Source organism: Nesoenas mayeri (genome assembly GCF_963082525.1).
Source record: "Nesoenas mayeri genome assembly, chromosome: 2".
Classification (NCBI taxonomy): Eukaryota; Metazoa; Chordata; class Aves; order Columbiformes; family Columbidae; genus Nesoenas; species Nesoenas mayeri.
The window spans coordinates 88,618,452-88,642,214 of record NC_137543.1 but is presented as its reverse complement, the minus strand read 5'-3'; the positions used below and the strand labels follow the sequence as shown (position 1 = coordinate 88,642,214).

The 23,763-nt window shown below is 43.8% G+C and overlaps 1 protein-coding gene across 1 annotated transcript in view; it reads right to left on the bottom strand.

Annotated features, from left to right (window-relative positions):
* Positions 1 to 14,503, bottom strand: part of GMDS (GDP-mannose 4,6-dehydratase) — a gene marked incomplete at both ends in the record, with an annotated part of 414,283 nt that extends 399,780 nt beyond the window's left edge. Inside the window, one exon of the mRNA XM_080339750.1 lies at positions 14,402 to 14,503. Coding sequence (XP_080195876.1) covers positions 14,402 to 14,503 — 102 coding nt within the window. The remainder of the gene's footprint in view (positions 1 to 14,401) is intronic.
* Positions 14,504 to 23,763: the final 9,260 nt, after the last annotated feature.

The window sequence follows — 23,763 nt, the reverse complement described above, 5'->3', positions numbered from 1 at the left end:
CCCCTGTGAGTGGTCTTCTCAGAGCAGTGGTATTGTGAACTGCAGCTCCCTCCCCTTAGACTGAGACACTGTCTAAGGAAACTCCCTGTGATTGAGAGCACCTCACCTCCTCCTGTGGTGAGTAGTTGTTTTTTTTCTGCTGGATGTATCCTTGAGTGATAACCCTTGCATAATCCAGGCAAGCCATTATTTCTTCTGAGTACCCTCTGGGAGTGAATGCATGCACACTGTGGATCCTCTTTATTCTTATGTGGATGTACCTCAATAATCTCCTCAACTGGTATCAGAATCTGTGTTTTGAGCTGTCAGAATGCTGAATAATTTGTATAAACCCTGTTTCTAGTCAGTTTATTTGCTATACTTTTCTGGCTAGAATAAAGTCTATTTGGAGCTGGTTGTCTGCCTAAATTGACTTTTGGGGTGCTTCTGTGACATCTGTCTCTCAGTAGCAGAGGATTTTGGCTTTGCTGAGCTTTACAGCAACAACCTGGAACAACCTGAACCAGAAGATAGAACCAGAAACTATACCTTTAGGATTTCTCCTCCTCATTCTCTGGTTTCCCCTCACCTCCCCAACAACATTTTCCACTGGATTACTCAGCCTTTTTACCATGTAATTAATGAACTAAGTGTGGCTAAATGTATTAACAAAGATAGCAGTATGCTAGAAGTGTTAGTTCTGCAAGGTCTCCATGCTGGTTTCCATGCTAATTAAGCCATTCCTCCTACAAAATATCTTAAAAACCTAATAACAACCTTCAGCTAAATCCAGATCAAATACTTCATTACCTAAACTATTTTAAAGTGCAATTATACACGTGCATGCTACAGTATCTGATGCATCTTTGAAATCCATATTAAAGCATTATCATTTGCAAATAAGCCTCACATGCATTTTTCAGATGTCAGTAAGCTCAGGTACAGACCAGGGAGGAAGATAAGCATAGAAAGATCTGTACCGTACCACGTTTGCTAGCCATGTTTCAACAGCACTCCCAGAACAGTTATAACTGGAGTTGAGCAAAGACTTGTTTGCTTTATAGATGCCAGGAGCCACACACAGAAAATTGCTCACTTTTGAAACAAGTTACTCTCAGTTCAATTTCTCCAGAGGTCAAGATAATTATGTCCTGGTGTATTATTGCATTAACCGGCACTACCTGGTAGGGGCAACATGCCAAAGCTCAGCTGCTTTAAAAAGGGGCTCCACAATAACCATACAAGGAAAAAAAAAAAAAAAAAAGGTTTTACAGTTCATTCCATAGAGAGTGTTTCACCAAGCTGTCTGAAGAGTGACTATAGCCACCTAAACTGTTCCAGATTCACGTTCTATACAGTGATTCCTTTGTCCTGCCTAACCCCACCACATAGACCAGACCCAAGGGGGAACAACAAAAAGCCCTAGAAGAGGAAAGCTGCCTTCTGTCATCTGCTCTGCTAAAAGCATGTCCACATACACACCCAGCAGCAGCTGAGGAAAGCCTTTACTACTGTATTCAGTTCTCTTTGCCAGTGTCTGAAACAGAAGCGTACAGGTTTTTCTTCACAGTTCTGACATGTCTGCTGTTCCCTTGAAGAAGGCAATGCTGCAGCTACACTTCCTATGCTGTCCTGCCAGGAGAGCAGCAATGGCAGACCAGCAAAACAGAAATATATTGGTATTTTTTTTCCAAGGAGACTGACAACAGAAATATCAGGTCAAGTGAGGCTGCCCACCACCACAGGCAAGCCAGTCTATCTGCTTTCCTCCGCAGCACAAAGCTGCACTAGAAGAATTCAAAGCAATGTACATTTTCAACATATGGATTTTTATGACAAAAAACCTCAAAAGGAAAGAGAGTCAAAAGGTCTCTCAGCAAAAATTAGTCCTGGACTTAACGTGATTCATTTGAAAACTTACCAAGTGTTGTCTTATAAGAGTTATTATACATGAACACCTGTAAGGAGCCAGCTATTAATAGTACCAATGAAACTGTCACACAAAACCAAAGAAGCACTACTTGTGGCACTACGGTTAAGGCTGTGTCAGCAGTTTGATTTTCATGACTTTAACACCCAGCTGTAAAAACGGCTTTCAGCAGAAGCAAGCATGTCGCGCCTGTAGCCATAGGGAGCACGGTTTGTTTTCACTGGGTAAAACGCAAGAGTCAACTATATTTTAATACATAACCTCCAAATAGTAAGATCCAGAATTTGCAAGTTGTTTTTGTATATAATCATTGCCAAATAGGAGCACACCTTAAAAGACAGTTTGGTAAATACCGCAGGACAGAAACTTGGTAGAAGGCTAGAAACTGAGAAATAAGAGTGTGTGATTTTTCTGTTTTGACATACACTCTTCGAGAATTAGAAGTATACGAAAGAAACTGTGTGCTAATATGCATTTCACAGCTACAGATCTTTGCAACTTGGCCACCATTTGCTTAAACACAGAATGACTTTAAGAGATTTATGTTTGAAAAGGCGCCATTTCAGATTCTTCAAGCAAGAAAACCAAAGCCATTCTCATATGTTGAAATTCTCTCAGAGAAAGCACTTAAAAAAAAACCCATCAAAACCACCCCCACTGAAACTCAAGAACTACTCAGGATCAAACTGGTGAACACCGAATTACTCACAAGATTTTAGACCTTCATTAGGAGTGTGGGCTTGTACTTCCTTCAAAATAATCTCTCTTTAATTGATTTTTGGCCACTCTTTCCCTTTTCCTACCATCCATGGCTATAAACTGGCCCCATCCTGTCATTCAACACACAAGCCATACAGTAGGTGCCAACATTTGTAAGTAATTATAGGGAAGTTTTACGAGGGGATCATGAATATCTTAAGTTTACACTGAAATGCCACAGTTTCAGTGAACCAATAGACAAAAATACCTGAACTCTCTGGAGAGTTTCAGAAGTAAACCCATCACATTTTTTGCTGGAAGCACAGTTTAACACCAAAGTCACAGTACACACGTGATATAGAGCAATGTAAGACATCACTGAGGCCAAGCAAAGCAGAAATCAAACATACCAATTGGTCCCTCAAACAGAAAGACCAGAGGGTTGGGGATTGAGACAGAGGTGACAAGGCCACTGCAGTGGTGCTTGGAGGGTGCTCAGCAGGCAGGTAGTGATATGGGAGCACCATTCCTCTTCAGATCAGCTCCAAAGCAGCAGTCTCACAGTAGCCTGTCCTGTAGAAGCACTCAGTCTTTCTAATTGCAGATACATGTATTTACCATACAATAAGCTCTTCATACTAGGAAGAAGAAACAACACCAGTAATCAAATTCTGTCACCTTTGCTTATCCTAGAGTGCTCCGGATAAACATTTTCTCATTGCAAGATGAAGTGCTACTCAGGACAACACAACCATAACCATCAGACAGCCACCCTAAGGACCTTTGACAGTCAGCAGAGCAGACATCTGTATAGCTGTGCGATTCATAACACCAGTCTTCTTATCCTAAGGCAGGCATCTGTAGTTTTTCAAGTCGGCCTGCAATTTCTTCATCGGGGAGAGGGTTCTCACTCACCTAGACAGCTGCCTAGTCAACCTCCCAGGTGTAGACACAGTTAAGCAAGAAGGTTCCCATCTGAGATAACAGAAGGCATCAACAGTAACATGGGCTCACATAAAGGAAGTGAAAGGACTTAATTAATTAGTGAAAGTTCACCATCACATTTTGAAATCACAGCAAGTATTTGCAAGAGAAACTCAACCTACTCAGTGTCAAGAGTAAGCTGTGTCCACCACTGTAAGTACTAATTACAGCATTAAATTATGGGGAAGTTGTAAAATTCAAATGCATGTGCATTCTCTCATTTTTCCTGCTTTGCATACCTTCACATTAACTAAGAACATGTACCAGCAGAAACTTAAACCATTACTTTACAGTTCATTCAGTTTATCAAAATCAATATAGCATTATTACCTAGGGAACGTTAGTAGGCAAACTGAGCAGAGCCACAGCCTTTAAGACAAGTCTGTGCTATACTTCCCTTCAATCAAACAAGAAAATAGATAGATGTGAGATCCTAGCATATGACTGAAACTTGCAGCTTGTGTGTGACAGAGCTAAATTGTACTGTAAAAAAGAATTAGCAGTCAGTGTTTCCACATCCAAGTTATGTTCCCATTTGAAGCAAGTCTGATCTCTCATTCTGGTTAAACAAGAAAAGCAACAGATAATGTAAATTCTATCTACACTTCACAAATAAAAATATTGCAGCATAATAATGCATTACCACAAAGGTGTTTTTAATAACACAACTAAATAACGATGCACAATAACTGCAGGACTATGAAAGTACAAGGAAACTACCAACTGTTAGGAACAGAAATGCAACAAGTATCATTTTGGTCAGCATTAGGACTCCTGTTTTCTTCTTAAATAATGAAGAACTCAAATTAGCAAAAAAATCTTCTAATTGTATAATGCAAAAAAGGACTGAAACAGTTGCACTACATATTCAACTAGAAAGAGCTGTAATAACAATATAAGAACATTTAACACAAATAAGGTGACCTTCAAAATTTTAAGAAATCAAATACATGAAGCAAAAACAGACAGTTACATATTTTCAGTCTCAGATCAGTTGAGAGTACAACTATTTCCCTAAAACAGGCTGGCAAGGGCATAAATTGAAGTTTAATTCTTAGTCTATATGACTTCGTTGCTTTCACATCTTCAAGAATAATTCTCCAACTTTGTTTCACTTTCAAAAATAAAAAGATGTATGTTATTGAGCCTGCAGACCTACAACCACAGAGCCCCTGCTGCTGTTCCAAGGCTAGACAGATTCTGAAAAGGCTCTTGCCCTGCCCAGCATCACTGCAAGCATTTTGGGGGAGGAACCCACAACTTGTAAACAAAGATTCTATTAAGTTCTGCCAGTACAGACCAGGCTTGGGCTTCAGGAAAGCATCACTTGACCAGTAACAGCGAATTCAGCACCAGGAATGCTGCTTTTGAGTTTTGTCTTAAGCATTCTCATGAAACACACACACCTCACAAAGCCACTGGCATGGACAAACCACCTAAAGCATGAAAGAATATAATATTTTGTATGCAGGTCTGAAAACCTTTGTCGCTTTTATACTATAGATCTTGTAGGATTTTAATGGCATTTTAATTTCAGAGGCAAACAGCATGCTAACTTTGGCAGGCATACACTGACAGACTACTACTGTGTAATCATGGGAAAAGTTACACTGACATGGAAACCACAATTATTTAGTTGTATGAAGTCCAGAAAGCATAGCCAGAAATTTCAGCATTTCAAAACCAAACGTGCCCCATAGTAATGCTTATGCTGGTAGAGAGTGATATTGGTGCTAAAGGCGACAAGAACACCAACCAGCAGCCAAAGATAGAGTGGCTGTTCTCTATCTTTCTAAAAGAGAAATCACAATCAAGAGGAAGCTAGGGGTGGGCACCACCAGTACCACTGGAGAAGCCAGACATTGTTAATGCATCTAAAGAGATCCTGGATGCGTGAAACAAATGTTAGGAGAAAAAAAAAAAAAAAAGCAAGCAAGCAAAACTGTCATCCATGACAGCATGTCTGCAGTTTGACAAGCAGCAGCCTAAACAGTCAGGTGTTGTATCCCAGTTCCCGAATAGTACCAACAGAAGTGTAGTTAGAGACTATACTAGCAGCCAGAATGGATTGCAGCATATCAAACTAGAAGCATGAAAATCAGAAACAAAGTATGCACAGAAGCAGTCAGGAGTATTTCCTGCCTGACTTCAGGTCTTGTTTTTCCTTCTAAACATATATGACATTCTACATACCTTGGAAAAAGCTTATTTCCACTCATAAAATGGTAAATATGTTCAAGCTACTTCTGGCATGGGTTCAGACATTATAGTACACTAATAAGAGAATTTTCTACTCTTTTCAAGTTGCTACACGATGGGGCAGGATTGATTTAAGGCTTCCATTGCAGTGCGGTGACATCCTACCTCTAAGTGCCTATGAATACACAAGACCAGTTACAGTATATCTTAGCCACAAGCTTCAGCACTATCCTTGAAGGCAGAGCTTTAGAGATTTGTATGCAGTATAGATAACAAAGAATATTATCTCCTCAGAAGCCTAGAAGAATGGAAAAAGCCAAGAGGCACATATTTAATAGCTATGCAGGTGTCAGATATGCAGAGACAAGGTAAATTCTTGTTACAGGAAAAGCACTCAACTAAACATTCAACATGGCATTTTTTTTCCTTCTGCATTAAATGTCACCACAGGCTGTAGGAATTCTCCTTTGAGGAGAATTCTGAAGCAGTAATAAATGGGTCAAACAACAACTAAAGCAAAGCCCTACAGAAATCTTTCACAAAATTTAATTGTATCTTACTATATTTGATAGTCAGATTTTTTCCAGAGGAATATTTTCTTTCTGCTAATTCAAAGGTGTTCAAACACAGAGAATGCAGCACAAGCTAGTGGCATCTCACATGTAAGGCAAGTACAATTTTGTGGCTGACATACCTGTTGGATCACTGTACTTAACTGAACTTCACTACAAATGTGTTGTGGTATTGTCAGTTTCTAACTGACAGATTTGATGGCACAACTGAAGCTGTGCCATTATTCAATGCAATAGAGTTGTCTCAGGGCACAGTATCAAATGCTGTTCAGTGTTACTTACTACTGAACTAACTGCAACTGGACCATAAAATCAACAGATATTTCCTTAATTTGCCTGCTGTCAGATGAGATTCGAGTTACAAAGCAAAATTCATGTCTCCCACATTAAAAAACAAAAAAACAAACAACAGTTTAAAGGGAAATACACCTTTAACAGGAAATACACCTGAAGAAGGAAGCCTGCCTTAGGTACACTACTTTGTATGTATTTGTGAATACATGAAAATAAAAATGGTTGCAACATTTACAAGGCATATGAGGAAGTTCAGTTGCTTAATGACACATATAAAAAGCAGAGGTGATAACAGATAAGCTAGTTTACATCAACTTGTTTGGCAGGCTTTACAAAAGCTTCATTATACATTTAGATTGTAAAGCCTGTGCACACCCTAGAAATATAGCAAGCTAAATAGGCTTTCCAGTAACAGTTAGAGGAATCTGGAGAGAATTCCACTCTTTTACCCCACCTCCTATAGCTTTGCCTAACTTATTTGGACATAACTACATCTCCCAGTTCATATACATATGACCCAAAGGAACTTCTTAGCTAAGGTTCAGGAAAAAACAAACAAACAAACAAAAAAACCCAGTGAATTCATATGAAAGAAGTAAGGAGTGACAAGTATATTAAGAAAAAATATTTTATTTTGCTCATTTAGTTAAAAAATAGAAGTAGCAAGAAGAGATTTAGAATACGAGAGCACACACCGGCAAGAGGGGAAATTATACATCTACCATGCTGCTTTTGTGTCATTGTTCACCTAGTGCTTCAAGGAAACCATACTTTTCAAAATAAGCCTGAGTTGTGCTAAGTCTGAAGAAGCTGGGATAAAGTTGCTAGAAATTGTCAAAGTCCTTCCTGCCTCCCAGACTAAATGAAAGCATAGATAAGCGCAAAGAAAATCAGTCTCAGTACCCTTCAGGGAAATAAGGTGTGAGCAACAGAAAGCATCACTAGGATGAATACCAACATCACAACTGCACCGAAAAAACCTTTTATTCAGCTTCCTTGCATTACAGCAATCAGAGTGGTAAGCTTGATGTGTTCTTCACACAGGTCATCAGCAGGTTTAAGTACTCCATTTTCCTTGTCCTTCTGCATAGCTATCTATTTTCTAAGCAGCTCACTTGCTGGTGTGGAAAGCTCAACAGCCAAAAGAACCTGAAAGAGACAATCAAAGGACACAAAAAAAAAAAAAAAGAGAGAGCAAAACTTACTGGGAGAGGATGAAGTCACAAGAAAAAGCTTTTCATAGGAGCTCTCTCTTCAGTTTGGATTTGCTGTAGGTACATAGAGAAGAGGATGCTTCAACTCTTTAAAAACTTAGGAAACAGAGAAATACAGGTTCTGTCTACACTGACAGTCACCAATTAAGAAAAAAAAAAAGCACACCACAAAGACTATGCAAGTAGCATGCTGCTGGCAATACGATGCTCTTCTCTCCTTGTCAGCCAGGGCAGCTGCAGCAATAGCCCCCCATAGCATCAGAAATTTTCATGATAAATGCTGCGTGGAGGAAATCAATTTCCCAAACCCAAACTGAGCACCATGCTTCTATCTGTTTCATATCTTAGCACCATTAACATGAACTTCATTGTTTTATGTTTCCCAGAACACTGTCAGTATTTTATTGACTTTCGCAGCAAGTACACATCACAGTATACAGTACCTTATAACCCACTTGAACTTTACACTGTTTTTTGATCCACATCCTGTACATATCCTGTTCAAACACAAGGAATCAGATTGCCTGCACTGGTCCTTGAGTTAATTAATACCTGCTAGCTGAGCGAGGCTACCAGAACTTCCTTCTCTAGTGAGCAGCTAGAGAATAGACTTCACTGGCAGTCAGAAACACTGAGCAAAGCTGTGCAAAGACAAAAAAAAAGGGAAGTTAATACACCAAGGCACATATTAATTAATTGTGCATCAGCCATACTTTTTACCATTAATGTCTCCTAGCTCACTTATACTTGAATACCACCACTAACTGCGCTACTCTGGCAATAAAGCTGGGTTACTCCAGGCAGGAACTGAGAGTAGGCAATATCCTGGACTCCCAGTTCTTGGAGAAGACAACAGCCCTACCAGTCTGCACATATCATTGTATAGTATGAAATACAGGTGAAAGAGTAAAGCATTAGACCATGTACTTACAGATTTCTTTGGTAAGAGGTCAATACACTAGCTAAATAAGATTATCTGGTAACCCTCCTCCCATCAAAGCTGGACTCAAGACCACCAAAATTCAGGCATCTTTATGAAAGTAGGACCTCTTTTCAGAAAATATTCTAGTCACGCATTTCAGTATTTGTTACACTACTTTTCAGTAAAATACCTTTTTCTCAAGAGCTTTGGATGAAACTTGATGGCAACACTTATTTATAACCTGTAAATGGAAAGACCTGGAATTATATTTTAGGGAAGCTTGGGTTTCATGCCACAGCGACTATTCATTTGCTGCAGAGTTTTCAACAAGCTGTTTATGACATCTTGTCACAAATGGCAGGTGTTCAACTTCTGATACTGTGGAGGACTCACAGAATCATACAAGTTTATGATGGAAGAGACCTCTGTGGATCACCCAGTCCAAGATACCTGCTCAAGCCAGTGTCAGCTAGAGCAGGATGCTCAGTGCCATGTCCAGTTTGGTTTTGAATACCTTCAGGGACAGACACTCCACAACTTCTCCAGCCAGGCTGTTCCAGTGCTTGACCACCTTCATCGTTTAAAACATAACCACGCAAACAAACAAACCCACCACACAACAACCAACACACACCCTCTCAAGTTTAAACAAAGTTTCTTGTATTTCAATTTGTGCCCAAATTAGCGTCCCTAATTAGTTCCTAGAACTAGTAAGCAGGAATATTACTGTTCCTAATTAGTCCTCTGCATCCTCAAACTGAGATAAGGATGTTCAATGCATCTGAATTTCTCACTCAATACAACTCTTGTTTATTCACAGACAGCAATTAAAATAGAGTACCTGGTTTCAACCAATGTTTGTTTAAAGGAAAAGGCAGCAATACTAATATTTAGCTTTAGCTAGAAACCAAGACAATATTTGTTTTAATGAAAAGGCAGCAATGCTGTTAGTTTAGCCAGTTTCAGCAAAAACTATCCTCCTATTCCTACGCAGAAAAGCAATCCTTTGGATTTTATCCTTTACCTGGCAAATTGATGTCCTCTCTCTAGTACAACAGACTACAAATGTTTCTCTACATCTGCTTTCCAGATATACACCCACTCCTCAGTTACAAAGGTTCCCACATCAACACTTTGTCACAATACTTGGAAACAGTTAAACAATTTTTTATAAAAGATTCTCTTTCAACTCTTCTCCAAGAAATAAAGTTCTTTTAGCCACAGAGTATCAGATAGTTTTATAGTCACACTCCATACCAGCTATTTAGTTTTTGGGTTTTTTTAATGTTAAGCAATGAGTCATGTTCTCATTACTGGTAGTTTGCCCCACAGTGTCTGTCTTGCCTGGTTTCATTCTCAACAGTTAATCTTGTTTTCTCAGTATCTTTCACCCCCCTTCTCAAGACAGTTAGTCTTTCTCAAACTATATGACCTGTAACACCTGCATAAAACTTAGACTACACATGTGTAGGGGTCTGGTGGGTTACAGGAATAGCAAAGGCCATAAGCAACTGATTGAACTTCCAATACAAGGAACACAGAGGCAGGCCTCATATTCTACCTACAACAAAAAGAATGTTCTTGCATTTCTGCATGCACACTCACTTGCCATCATTATTTAAACGACCTTAGGGTTTGGTTGAATTTCTGAGGCTGCTACCTTAAGTTTTCCCAAATAGCAGTTGAATTTAACAGAACAGCAGGTAAGAAAGCAGAAGTTGGTGCTTGTATTGCTGCAGTAAGAGCTCTCACAAGGCAGAAACACAACTGCCTTCCTCATCTACCGTTCGCAATAGCCTCTGGCCACGTATTGACACTTGAGTTCTAGTGCATCCTTTAAATTAAAACAGAGCTTTATAAGAGCTTGCTGAATGATCTTGGTCTACAAACTCTTACCTTGCTGTTTCTCCAAGTAAAGCAGGACAGTACCAGACACAAAACAAACATTATTCACTGCTGATAATTCAGTGACTGAGGGGGGAAAAGTAGAAACATCAACATATAACCTCGTAGTTAGCATATTTCTTGGTATTTCTCCAAGAAGTCAAGCACCTAAATACTCTTACAGGCATCCGCATACAAAAAGACAATCAGACTGATTGAAATGTAAACAGACTTCCAAATGGAATTTTAACTGACATTTAGTCACAATGCCTAGAAAACAATGCTGTCAAAGCACTGCTTTAGTATCTCCCCCAAATAAGAGAGAAGACATATCTATATAGCTAAAAAGAAATTTGTTAGTTATACAAGTATCTGATTCAAAATTCCCCTTTTTACAGGGTAATTCTTCAAGGTAAAGTTTGAAATGTCCAGAACATCTGTTTTGCATTGTCAAAACACTCTCCCAGTAAGAGTCATGTTCTGGTTTTGTAAAAAAAGATATTTTCATTTTAACATACAAAACAGACCTGTTTAGTTTGAAATACTTTTCCTTAAATGAAGAAAACAAGTGCTATGCATTACTCACAAGTACCCTACCAGCAGACCAATACCTACATGACACTTCAGAAATGTTTTATCCACCCAACCACACCAATTGCCTCACTCTGGAACTCACTTCAGCAAAATAGTGAAGTGTGGTTCATCCCACTGCTGTGGTGTGAGAAGGGAGATAAGGGAAACCTCAGTGCTGCAAACAGAACCTACAAACACCACTGGCTACATGCTTGGAGTCTCTTATCAGTAATGCAAGTGGTAGAACAACATTGATTTCCCTCAAACCCCACATGTAAATGCAGAATTTGTAGAGTTTCATTTACCTGCTTTGATTTCATAAAAACTAAGGTCCAGCACTTGCAGCCAGAATGTCACCTAAGTCATGATCACACAATTACAGAACTGGTTTTCCTTTGTGGCTTCAACAGGCGCATTGCAAACTCCTGTTATTTGGCCAACGGTCACAAAACCACCTTCCTATCAGTAACACATCCACCTGCACAGTAACTACCTGGGAAAGAAGAAGTCCAAGCTCTAGCTTTCACTTCCTCATACGTGTACATTTTACACATGGTAACTAAATTTAAAGACACATAGCAATAGGACTTTCACTCAGGAGGTGGGACATGTGAGTGTGCCTGTTCTCAGGTAAGAAACAGAATCCAGGTCTCCCATTTCTGGATGAGGCCTTTCCAAATAAAATGAAAGCTATTATGCTGAAATAAAGTAAGGGAGTGAAAGAGGGGCAAGAAACAAGTACTATGGTGACACTAAGTTCATCTAAGAAAAGTGGGATGAGTATTCCTAGTGGCAGATCTCAAAATGATGGAGGACTACAGGATACTAAAAGAGGACACCCTCAACATAAAACTTTCATCCTAAATCAAGAGTTTGTACATTCTTGTCACTAAAGCACCCAGCCTCACTGCCTGACTTTCAGGTATCCCAGGTCTTCACTAGTTCTGGTTCTCCACATGTTCCAATACTAATGCCTGACAAAGGTTAAATTAAGACAGAATAGCTTCTTTGAAAACAGAGAAAAATAACATAGAGAACATAATACTGACATAATCATGGTGGTGTAGTTACAGGCCTCTAACTTACTACCTCTGATGAAGAGAAACGTGCTTCTGTCAACAAACTGGAAGACTGTTCACACAGCACCAAAGTAGTCCTTGGGAAAGCTCTGACTGTGCTCTTGCTACAAATAAACATCAAGCAGAAATGTTAGTGTACACAGATTATTAGATTTTCCTCTTCTCAGACATAGTTATATGTCCTTGTCAAACAGCCACTCAGAAGGGTTTCCTTAACACACTGTTGGCAGACTGTTGCTAACCCATCAGAAGTGAGGGCACCAAAGAGTCTTGTAAGAACACACAAGAACAGACATAAAAAGGTAAAACACAAGCAGCAGGTAAGCATTCAAAGTGTAATCCAGGTTCTCTTGGATAACGGATGAAAGCTGCTATAACACTATATTGTCTCTGGATTTACTCTCTCACAAAAGCTCTCACAAAAGGTCAGGTAGCTCTTCTACTAAAAACAAAACAACACAACAAAACACACACAAAACAAACGTTGACTAACATTATCTTGGGGGAAAAGAACAACCTGTTTGTTTCAACATGTACTTTTCCACAGTCCTCATGGATTTTTAAACAGTCCACACCAGCACCTCACAAGTGGATCTGCAAGCCTAATAGGACAAGTCACAGTTGAAAGGGAAGAAGTTCTTCCATGTATGAAGATGCCACTGATTAAATGCAAGCCATAAAGGAAAAAAGCTGTTCGACTGGGATTCTAAGCATGAATGCTTACTGTGCAATTTTACCTACTTAAGAGATTATACCAGTAACAGAAAATACAACCTCCAAGCAAAAGTCATTCAGCACCTTCTAACAGGTAGGCAATGCAGGAGCAGAGCAGTCTTTTTCCAAGTAGTGAGTAACATCTACATTGCAAAGTAAAGCGTTCCTGAAATACAAGTAAGTATGTCCATGGCAGCTTTCATTCAGCACCTGCTCACCAGCAAAGACACAACAATGCAGACCTCTGCATGGACAAGCAATCCAGCCAAATATTCAAACTACCTGTTGAGATCATAGCAGCAAAAGCTACAAACTGCATACATGAGCACTGCTGCAGGTCTCACCAGGTTAAAACTCACCACTGGCACATGCTTTTTCACAGTACGGAAGTTGTTCCAAGGGAAACTGTGAATTTTCTTTCCATGAAACCTTTCTCCTGCACCTTCTGATCAAAGCATCAGGACTCTGAGAGCATCATTATCCCTACAAGCAACATAGCCAAAAAATATATGAGGCTGCAATGAACGCACATGAATACAAAACAAGTGGCTTGGGGAGACGCTTTTCTTAACCATTCAGATTGGGGTATAAAGCAGGTACTGACTGTAAATGCGTGGCTGCCCAGTATGCCAAGGAGACAGGTGACAAAGAACTCCCCTGAGTGACAAGCCTGCTCAGACAAAACCCAACTGCAGGTTGCCTCACACCTGCAGTGGTACCACTGCATTACTGCCTTCACCACTTCAGACCATCAGGATGAAAAGTCCCAACACCGGCTCGTTGTTCTTTTTTTTTACAGGCATGGTTCCTTTGTCATTGATGCTCATGTCACACCTCATCTCAGTACAGGTTACAATGACTTCTTAGGAATTCCTGGTAAGAGTTACTACAAAAGAGTCCAAAGCTGCAAAGAAAGAGGGATGCACCCCCTCCTACACATACACCTCTAACCCCCAGCCCTACCCACGCATGGGGGAGGCCAGAGAAGCCTTTTACCTCGGGAGGGTCTGTCCGCCCCTAAACAAGCCAGGGGCTGTCAGATGGAGCTGCCGCACAGCGCGCAGCCGGCAGCACGGACCACAAGGGGACGCGGGCAGCCGCCCCGGTACAAGGTGCTTCAGAGGCTGGAAACGTACCGGAGGGAATGTGGCACCGGTGGCCCGGGAGGGGTCGCCGCTGCCGGCGAACGCGCCCGGCAGCCCCACGCCAAGCCCTCCGCCGCCACTGCTCCCACGCACGCCCTCGGTCACGGCTGCCCACGGGTGCCACACGGCGGGTGTCCGCCTCCTCCGGGAGCCCCATGACACGCGGCTCCCCACGCGTGGAAAACCTAGGACGGAGGGGAGCCCCACCCGTACCTGCCCGGTGATGCCGGTGATGAGAGCCACCTTCCTGCCGTCCATCCCGTCGCCGCCGTCTCCCGCTGCAGCGGCGCAGGCACACGCCCCCTCTTGTGCCATCCTGCCGGCGGCGGGCGCGGCCCAGGTGCGGAAACAGCCCGAGGTGGAGGCGCGGCCGCCGGGGGCAGGCGCACGGCGCTGGGGGCGGGCACAGAGGGGAGCACGCCTGCCGCCCCGAGCGCTACCTCTGTTGCTTCGGCTGCCGCGGCATTTCCGCGCTCGCTGCCCGAGGGCGCTCCCGCCCCGCCCCGCGGCGGCCACAGGTGCAGTCCCGCCGCTGCTGCCACGGCCGCCACCGGCCCAGCCCCGCGCAGGCGCACATGCGCCAAGGAGCCCCGGTTCGCGCTCCGCTTCAGGCAGCCCTCCCCTCGCCTCGCCCCGCCCTCCTCGGCTCCACAGCCAATCAGAAGCTCCGGCACTGCCTTAAAGATACAGGCGACGCGGCTCTCCGCCTGGAAGCGCCGGCGCGCCGGGGCCGAAGGCGGGCGTGGTGATTGGCTGAGGGCGGGCAGCGGCGGGGCGTGGCCTGCGCGGAGGATGCCGCCGCCGCGGAGCAGGGGAGACGCCGACTTCCCTAACCGCGTGTCGGGGAGGAGGATGCGGCAGCGGCGGCGCCACGCGAGAAGAGCAGAGCGGGACACGGGCCCTCCCCTCCCCGGGCGGCGCGGAGGGCTCAGCGCCCCCTATGGCGTGGAGGAGTGGGTGGCGGCGCTGGAAGCACCGAGTAGCGGGAATTAACGCGCCGGTGGCTGGTGGGGACCCTGGGCCCCCGTAGCCCCTGCGCCCATCGCTGCCCTGCCGGCTGTCCAAGACATCAGAAAGCAAACCCGGGAGTGCCCCAGCTGCGGGTGCAGCTCCGGGTCAAAACGCACTGCCTGTGAGGCACGGGAACCTCCAGCTATGGGGGAGACAAAACTGAGCCAAGCTGGTCCTCCTGAGCTTCCCTACTTGTGGAAAGGCTCGTTTGTAAACGACCCAAAGGCTCCTGGAAAAGCGATTTATAACAAATATCTAATCTTCTGGTGAAGCACTGGATCAGCACCCTCTGTTACTGAGACAGCATGTCACTCTATCATGGAATCATAGAATGGTTTGGGTTGGATGGGACCTTCAAAGGTCATCAGTCCAATCCCCCTGCAATGAGCAGAGACATCTCCAACTAGATCAGGTTGCTCAGAGCCCCATCCAGCCTGGCCTGGAATGTCTCCAGGGATGGGGCATCTACCACCTCTCTGGGGAACCTGGGCCAGTGCTTTACCACCCTCATTGTAAAAAAAAATTGCTTCCTCATGTCTAGCCTGAATCTCCCCTTTTTTAGTTTAAAGCCATCACCCTCTGTCCTATCGCAAAAGGACCTGCTGAAATGGGTGCCCCCATCTTTCTTATAGGCCCCTTTCAAGTACTGAAAGGCCACAATTTGCAAGGAAGAAGGGTCCTGCCCATATTTTACTGTTAATCCATGAAGGCCTTCACACTGGAGTTTCCTCATTGTGTGCTTGGATGGTGGGACCTCAGCACAGGCAGATAATTGTATGACTATAATTTTACTGTTATTATGGCTTATCATGGCATGTGGTCAAACATTACCTGGTGTCATTAAAAGCCCATAATTAATTTAAACAAAAAAAATGTGGAGTGTTGGGAGCATACTGCTTTTCAAGTGGAATTGTCTGAAATTCTGAATGACTTTTTGCTCACTCTTCCACATGCTCACAGTTTAAATCACCTTGTTGCAGCCTCATTGTGATGGAATGAAGAAACTGCATTATATCACTACTACTCTGTTGCAAGATTCATGCCAGTCATACTATTTCTGCATCTTGTTTCTGAAGCCTTTTCCTGGGCACATGCAGTTTTATAAGGCTTGCAATGTTGGCTACTACTACTGCAAACTGATTTCACTCCACTAGTGATTGCTGTATGAGTGTATAATCTGAGATTCAAATGAGAAGGGATGCCAAAATTAATATGAATGCTGCTCTCATAGTTTTAAAATTACACTGGAGACAAAAAGCTCATAAAATTCTGGCAGTTTCAGGACTCTGTACACCAGAAATAAGGCACAAAAGGTTGTGGGTTTTTTTTTTTTTTATTCAAGAATTTAAGATTTGAGATTAGAGGGAGTTAGGAGCAAGTTTTCTTTGTTTACTTTTTTATATAGATCATTCCCTCTCCTGCTAGATCAGAGATGCATAAGGTAATGCATGAGTTACAATATTTAAAATTGTCCTTTATGTGGCCAGATAAGCTTGTCATTTCTAGCTTTTGCTGGCAGTCCATTGAATGTACTCCAAGGTAAAGCTTGTCTCTTTATGTGTTCTGCTCTAGAAAGCAGTGAACAGGGCTGACAATACAAGTCCTGAAGCTGGGCTAGAAGAAGAGCCCTCATCACTGGGGCCACCACATGCAGCTAAGAGGCTTTTTCTGGCCACTTTCTCCAAACAGGATTTCTCCTACCCCGGTTGTCCAATATCCCACAAGAACTATTTTTCAAATGTAGCATTTTCCTTGACTGTTATTGCCAAAAGCTGACAGGGGAAGCCAGTTCACACCTTTCATAACTTGCCTGATTAACCAAGTACATCAGTTGAATGACCACCTTGTCCTGTGGTTGTACTCTCAGGTGACAGGCACCTTGGGCTTGTCCCCTGTCCAGAGCAATAGCTTTCCTTCCTACTCAGCATGTGCACTCCCAAATGATCCAGAACAAAAAGACTCTACAATCTGTGTTGCTTTTGCAAGGGGAGCATCTCAGTCAGACTGTGCTGAGAACACTTTAGCAGGGTTCATACTTGTATTTTTGGTCAATACTAATACTAGAAACAGGCAGATGAAGCCAGACAGGATGTAGCCCAGTTCAGGTTCCAGCTGACTGAAGGAAAAAAAAAAAAAAAAGGCAAGTATTTAAGCTGTTTAAATTTCTGTTCCATTTATAAGTCTGGCAGTGGTAGCTGCAGACACCACTAGCCAGCTACCATAATCCTGCGAGGTCTGCTCCTGGCATGCACTGAGGCACATTCCAGGTTTAATGCACAAAGACCATTCTGTCACCAAAGTCTTCCAAGGTACATTTATGGGAGAGACTGAAGGCTCAATTGTGGCACAGGTACTAGATTTTAGCTATGTTGCTCTACTGTCGACAGCAATTTATGACAGACTACAGCTGAAAACTGGACCAGCAGCCCCCAGGGACCCCAGGATTAATATTCACTCTGAGTGTTAGCCTGCACTGGTGTCTTCATGCTGCCTCCAGCATCTGTACCATTGCATGTGCTGCTTGACATACAGCTATGTCTGCCCACAACATAGTCACTTTTTCACACGTCTGTGTGGATCTGGCTCTGGCCTCTAAAACTGGCAAGGCCCTCATGTGAAGAGGAGACAGCAGGAGACATCTGCACCTCCAGCCCCCTGGGATCCCTGTAAGAGGAGATGCTTGTGTGAGCATGGGTGTCCAGTAAAAAGTTTTATGCCCAGCAAATAAACAGTCTGACAAGCTCTGAGGAGATAAAAAGAACAGCATGTGTGGCATTAACTGGAAAGCTGCCACCTCAAGAACTAGGGAGAAAGAGATAGGAGAGACATGCAGAAATTAGTTCGGTGGTAGTGGATAAAAATATGTATCACAGGGAAAGAAGGATAGAAAGCACAGCTGATTGAATTCAAACTGGTTAAACTAGGAAATAATGAAAATGACAAGGAGGAAGCACAGAGAGAAAGTTAAAGAGAAAATAGATGTTACTGAGAGTAAGGAGGAAAGGAGGAATACCAGAAAAAGACTAAATTGTGTTAGATTACAAAAAACACCATCTTAAATGTTAAGGGATACCGTAGTTTAGCCCCAGCTGGTCCCAACAGCATCTAAACCCACCTGCTGCCCCCTCACTTCACCTCTCCCCCACCCCTGGTGGGATGGGGAGGAGAATCAGAAAACAAAGACAAAACCCATGGGTGAGGGTATGACCAGTTTAACAGAAAAGTGAAGAAATACGAACAAACAGTAACAACAGCAATAATGAGAGAGAGAGGGAGGCAGTAACTTCAGAAGTATAAATTGCTGATTTGAAACACTTATTCACCGTGGGACAATTACATCCCTGGTATTATTTCATTAACAGTGTCACCCATGCTAGAAATACTTTTTCCACATTACTTTGATACATTTTGCTGCAGGAAAAGTTGATGTGATACCAGTATATCCTGTTCTGTACAGGGGTTACAAGTTATCACTGGAGCGAGTTGAGCCCTCTTTCTCTGCATCACTCAGTGCAACAAAGGGAAAAACTGATCATTTGTGTCTGTCTGAGGCTCTTGTGAATGATCCACATCCAATAGTTTAAGCAACTTCTGCATCAGGCTGCTGTGAACTCCATCAACGCAGTGTCCAGTGATCAAAGAAGAACTCTGTCCAGAATATGTTGCACTTTGCTTACCTTCAGATACCAAATACCTTTGATCCTGTCTCTGGCTGTGATGTCCACAATGGCATCTAGGGAGTGTTCAAAACCCCATGAGGGCTGGTTTGGAGGCTGCAGAAGGGGAGCCACAGGAGGACAAATAGTGCATCTGAGCACACTTTCCTTGCTGAGGAGGTTTTATTTTATACAGGCAGGCAAGTGAGGGGACTGTGGTAGGCCTAGAAGATACTACAGAAAGAGTTTATTTCTCTTTTCCTACTTCATTGTATTAAAGTAATGGCAGAAAATGATTGTATTCATTGACTTCACAGAGCTAAGAAGCTGTGGAGAGGGATGTACCCAAGGAGGGAGTGGTGAGTCCAGGGGAGATCCATCACAATGTGAAAGAAGGCACAGATGTTGGGGTCAAAGTAAGCAATCGCGTGGGGAAGAGCATCGGATCTCATGGGGAAATAAAGAGAAGTGGAGAGTGGGCAGAGACAAGATGGTAAATGGGGGACAAGTCTCATAATTGTTTTTCTGACTGTTGGCTTGAATATTTGAAGGCATGTGGAGTGACCCACAGCCATGATGATGGGCAGGTGGAGCAGAAACAGGATGATTCAGGGGATAGTTCTGGACAGTGAGCCTCAAGGCCAGGGCCTGGTAATAAGCAGCATTTTGGCATCCCTTGCCTCTCAGGTGGTGCTTACGCTTGTAAAAAACGTTGCATTTCAGACCCCTTCCCACAGGCTGTCATGCTTCTTCCAGAGAAGAGCTTCTAGTGGCAAAGGCAGAGTCATGAAAAGCCGAGACAGTGCTGCAACTCAGCATTACAAAGCGGGGGGTGGGGGGAGAATTCCTGGCAGTACTGGTTCCCAGCTGGAGCTCTTTGTGCTCAGCTTTCATGGCCTGTGCCCAGCCCACAAAGTACTTGCAGCCTCCTTCTCCTCTTTGCAGATGCTCGCCTGCTAACGGATGGGTAAGATTGGCCAGATCTACTAACTTCTTGGCAAAGATACGTCCTTTGAAAGGCACAGGTCCAGTTCCTCTTGGTGCTGTCACAATGTGATTTCTACAGCTGCCTGCGCAGCATAGTGTTTCAAAGGCAAAGGCAGTGCCCATGCCACATTCCTGTCTCACATGTGTCTCCAACACTACAGTGAAATGATACTACCCTCCAGTAAAACTGATGGAAAAGCAGCATCCAAGCTAAGCATTGTGCCACCATTTGTTTTCATCCTAAAGGTTTACACCTGGAAGTTTTATTCAGGACTGGAACAGGACCATAACCAGGCACACAGATCTCTAGCCTTCCTGTGCTTGGTACAAGAACAGCACTGGCAAAAAATTTTGGGATGTTGGCAGAGGTTTGTGCAGGCTTTGTACTTCTGGACCACTGAAAAGGCTGCTCTTCAGCCTAGCAGAAGGGAAGAAGCCTGCCCATGTTCAGTGTTTCGCAAGGGAAGTCTGGGACAGGCCTCCTCCTCTCAGTCTGGATGGCATTTTCTGTGTGGTCAAGAGGTTCCTTGCAGCAGTAATGGGCGACATTCTACAGCCTCAGGCACCTGGTCAGGGCTCTGGGGAGCTGGAGACCAGTGCTTTTGCAGCATCACTGGAGCAGGGGCTCTTGGCCCTGGTGAGGGCTGACATGGGGTCCTAGGCTGTCAGGAGGGTGGGGGGAGCCCAGGGGCAGGCAGGGACAGACAGGCCTGTGAGTACCCTTGGGGCTTGGGCAAAGCAGCCAGGGATCCAAGCCAAGCCTTAAGTCAAGAAGAAATATTGTTTGTTAAAAAAGAGCATGGCAGTGACAGTCTCGTACCTCACTGCTTGTGGTCTGCAAGCCAGCCAGCCCTCCATGCAATGTGTTCCTCAAGCACATGGAAACAATTAACAATTGTTCCTTTGTATCTCAGCCAGAACTAGAGGTACCTAGTTATGGGCATTGTTTCTGTAAGAAACACCAAATAAATGTCCCTTTTCATTCCCAGAAGGGCGTAAAGAGCCATGAGTACAAAAAGCATCAGGCCCAGCCATGTGTTTGGGTACATGATGATTGTCCCTTACAGCTTTGCAAGCTGGTGTTAACTGGACTGGAGCCAATGGAGTTAAAATACCTGAGAGAAGAAACAGGTTCCTAACTGGTAGGAGAAGGAGAAATCTCTGTGCACAACTGATTAGAAACATTTTTAGCCAACATTATTGTTTCAGTATGTACAAGGAATCATGAGACCTTTAGGGGAGATGTTTGCAGCTATTTGAGAAGAAGTCCAGTGGCTGAAGTTTCAAAAACTATAAAAGCCTAATTTTTCTACAGCTGACAAGCATATCTGGGTATTTTAGAGAAGGTCCTAAACAGTAAATCTGAATCCCAAATGTTACTCCCCCCATGAGAGTCATCATATCCTGTGCTTCCAGCAGGGTCACAGTGATACATGCCTTAAAAAATAAATGTTGTCAAAATAATTAATATGTTTGGAAAAAAAAAACCCAAGAAATCACTGAGCCTAGACTGGGACTGGAGTGAGGAATCTAAATATAAAATTGTGGCTGGCTGGATTTGGCTTCATTTTCCCTGGAGAGAGTATCAGAGAATGAACTAAAGTTGTGATGTGATAAGCTTTGAAAGTCTACCTAAAGAAAGAGAAACTATTACTACAGGAAGGGCAGCTTTTTCACAAATGCCACTATTTACACTGCACATACACAGTTGCACTTTTTTTATCTCCATCTGCAGCCCTGATGTGTGACAAAACTCATCTCTTTATTGCTGTTATTTTCTTTATGGGGAGTAAGTTTGAAAAAAAAGTAGAGTTTGTACCCCTGTTGAAACAATTTAGTTCACTCACTAACACTAATGAGGACATCAAAGACTGCTTCTCTGAAAGCCATCAAAATATAGTACAGGAGTTCTGCTCTTTCTTCTAGCCTTACACAAATATAGTCTGATACACACCCAAACCTTTATGTAAATCTTGTCCAAAAGACTTTGAAGAAGAGGAGAGGAGAGGAGAAGGAGAGGAGAGGAGAGGAGAGGAGAGGAGAGGAGAGGAGAGGAGAGGAGAGGAGAGGAGAGGAGAGGAGAGGAGAGGAGAGGAGAGGAGAGGAGAGGAGAGGAGATCCAAATGTTGTAGGTCTGAACATGACTGACCTTTCCAGCACACCAGTGCCACCTCCGCTGGCTTGTTTTTCAAAGCGAGTCTTATTGCCATGGTGGTCTATTGGCACTGCCCAGCCCAGCCTATGGCTCGGGATTTTTTGTCCCCAATAAGAGTGTTTTCCAGCAGGACATGGCAACACTGGCAGCAGCCTATGATTTGTACTGTGTAGATCATACACGTGAACAGAAAATGATGGTATGAGTGGTCTTCCCTTTGCTATCGAAAGGGCTTAACAGGAAAACAAAAACAAAAACAAAACCAAAAAACAACAGCCAAGAAAAAAGAGAAGATTGCCACCTGTTTTTGAGCCATCTAAACCATGCAAACCACAGAGAAAAGAGCTTGTGACAGGTCTATTAGGCTGGGGTCCAGGGAGATGCAGGGAAATGCTACCCCTGAGATTTCTTCATTTGTAATATTATGGGTTTGATATAATCATGGAGTTTGCCTCCTTCCTGTGGTGCAAAGGGATTCCTGTAAAAGACTCTAGTTTGGGCTAAAATGGCAAGCTTACATTAGCCATATGGTGTTACCAAAATGGATTTCCTTACATTTTTCTTCAGTTCATGTGTGTGGATTGGGAAAAAAAAAGGCAGCAGAAGTAGGTACTGAGATATGAAGTCCTTGCACCTGACAGACTTTCTCCTAACAGCCCTCTGGACAGGGGGCGCTCCTGGCAAGAGAATTCGCTTCTAGCCTCACTCTGCCTGATGATCCATCACAACCACGACTGGAGAGGTGCGAGGGCCCCTCGCTTCACATGGAGCTGGCACCAAAATGTTGAGATTCTTTAATGGAATAGACGTAGGCTGGGCAGGTTCCTGCACGCATGGCAGCACTTTGGCAGAGCAATTCATCACCAGCATGTACTAGAGGCTTGTTTTTCATAGTTTCCTTTAGTAACGTTAAAGGAAAAGAGAAGAAGTTCCTTTGTATCTGAATAACCTCCTCAGTAATTTCATGGCACCGCCATTGCCAGGTGGTTTCAGCCATGGCCAGTGCATGACCAGCAAGAGCAGGGACAGCCCCCTGGGCCTCCTGGGCACAAGGACAGCCTAGGGGCAGCAGCAGCCCAAAGTCCTTCCTCCGAAGACTGCTGGGTGGATGGGCAGTGGGTGGCGTGGGACCACTGGGGGCCCATGTCACCTCCATGTCACAGTGCGACCACCGGGCAATGCTGAGGTCACAATGCCCCGGGGCAGTATAAAAGGGAGCAGCGTCCCGTGTCTGCTGCCAGAGCTGGCCTGGAGGCAGCCCGAAGACATGGGAGAGGAAGTCCTTGAGGAGCCGGTGGAATCCCTTGACAGGGGCTGAAGAAGGAAGACCTGGATGAGGCAGCTGGAGTTTCTCCGCTGCAAGGCCATCTCCCAGCAGGGCCACGTTCCAAGTTCATCTGAATGGCTGAACATCCTTTTCAGCTGGACAGCAGTAGCAAAATCAAGAGAACGCCTTCTTGAGGAGCACTGCAGAGCTCACCGTCCTCATGGACTGGGGAGCTAGGGTAAGCAGCTGTAGGAAGTGGAATGCAGAGCGGTTTCAAGGGGGCCCAGTGCTGTGCTGGCCACTAGAAGATACATGCGTCCTTCACACAAGGTGATGGAGAGAATGGCTAAGCCTGGGCAAGGTCGCAAGTGTTTGTCAGGATTTCCTTAGCAAGTAGTGGTAGTGAAAGGAGGGTGAAGGAATAGAAGGAGAGAGAAGAGGAGAGGGAGAAGGAAGAGGAAAGGGGAGGCGAGGCGAGAAGAGAAGAAAGAAGAAAGAG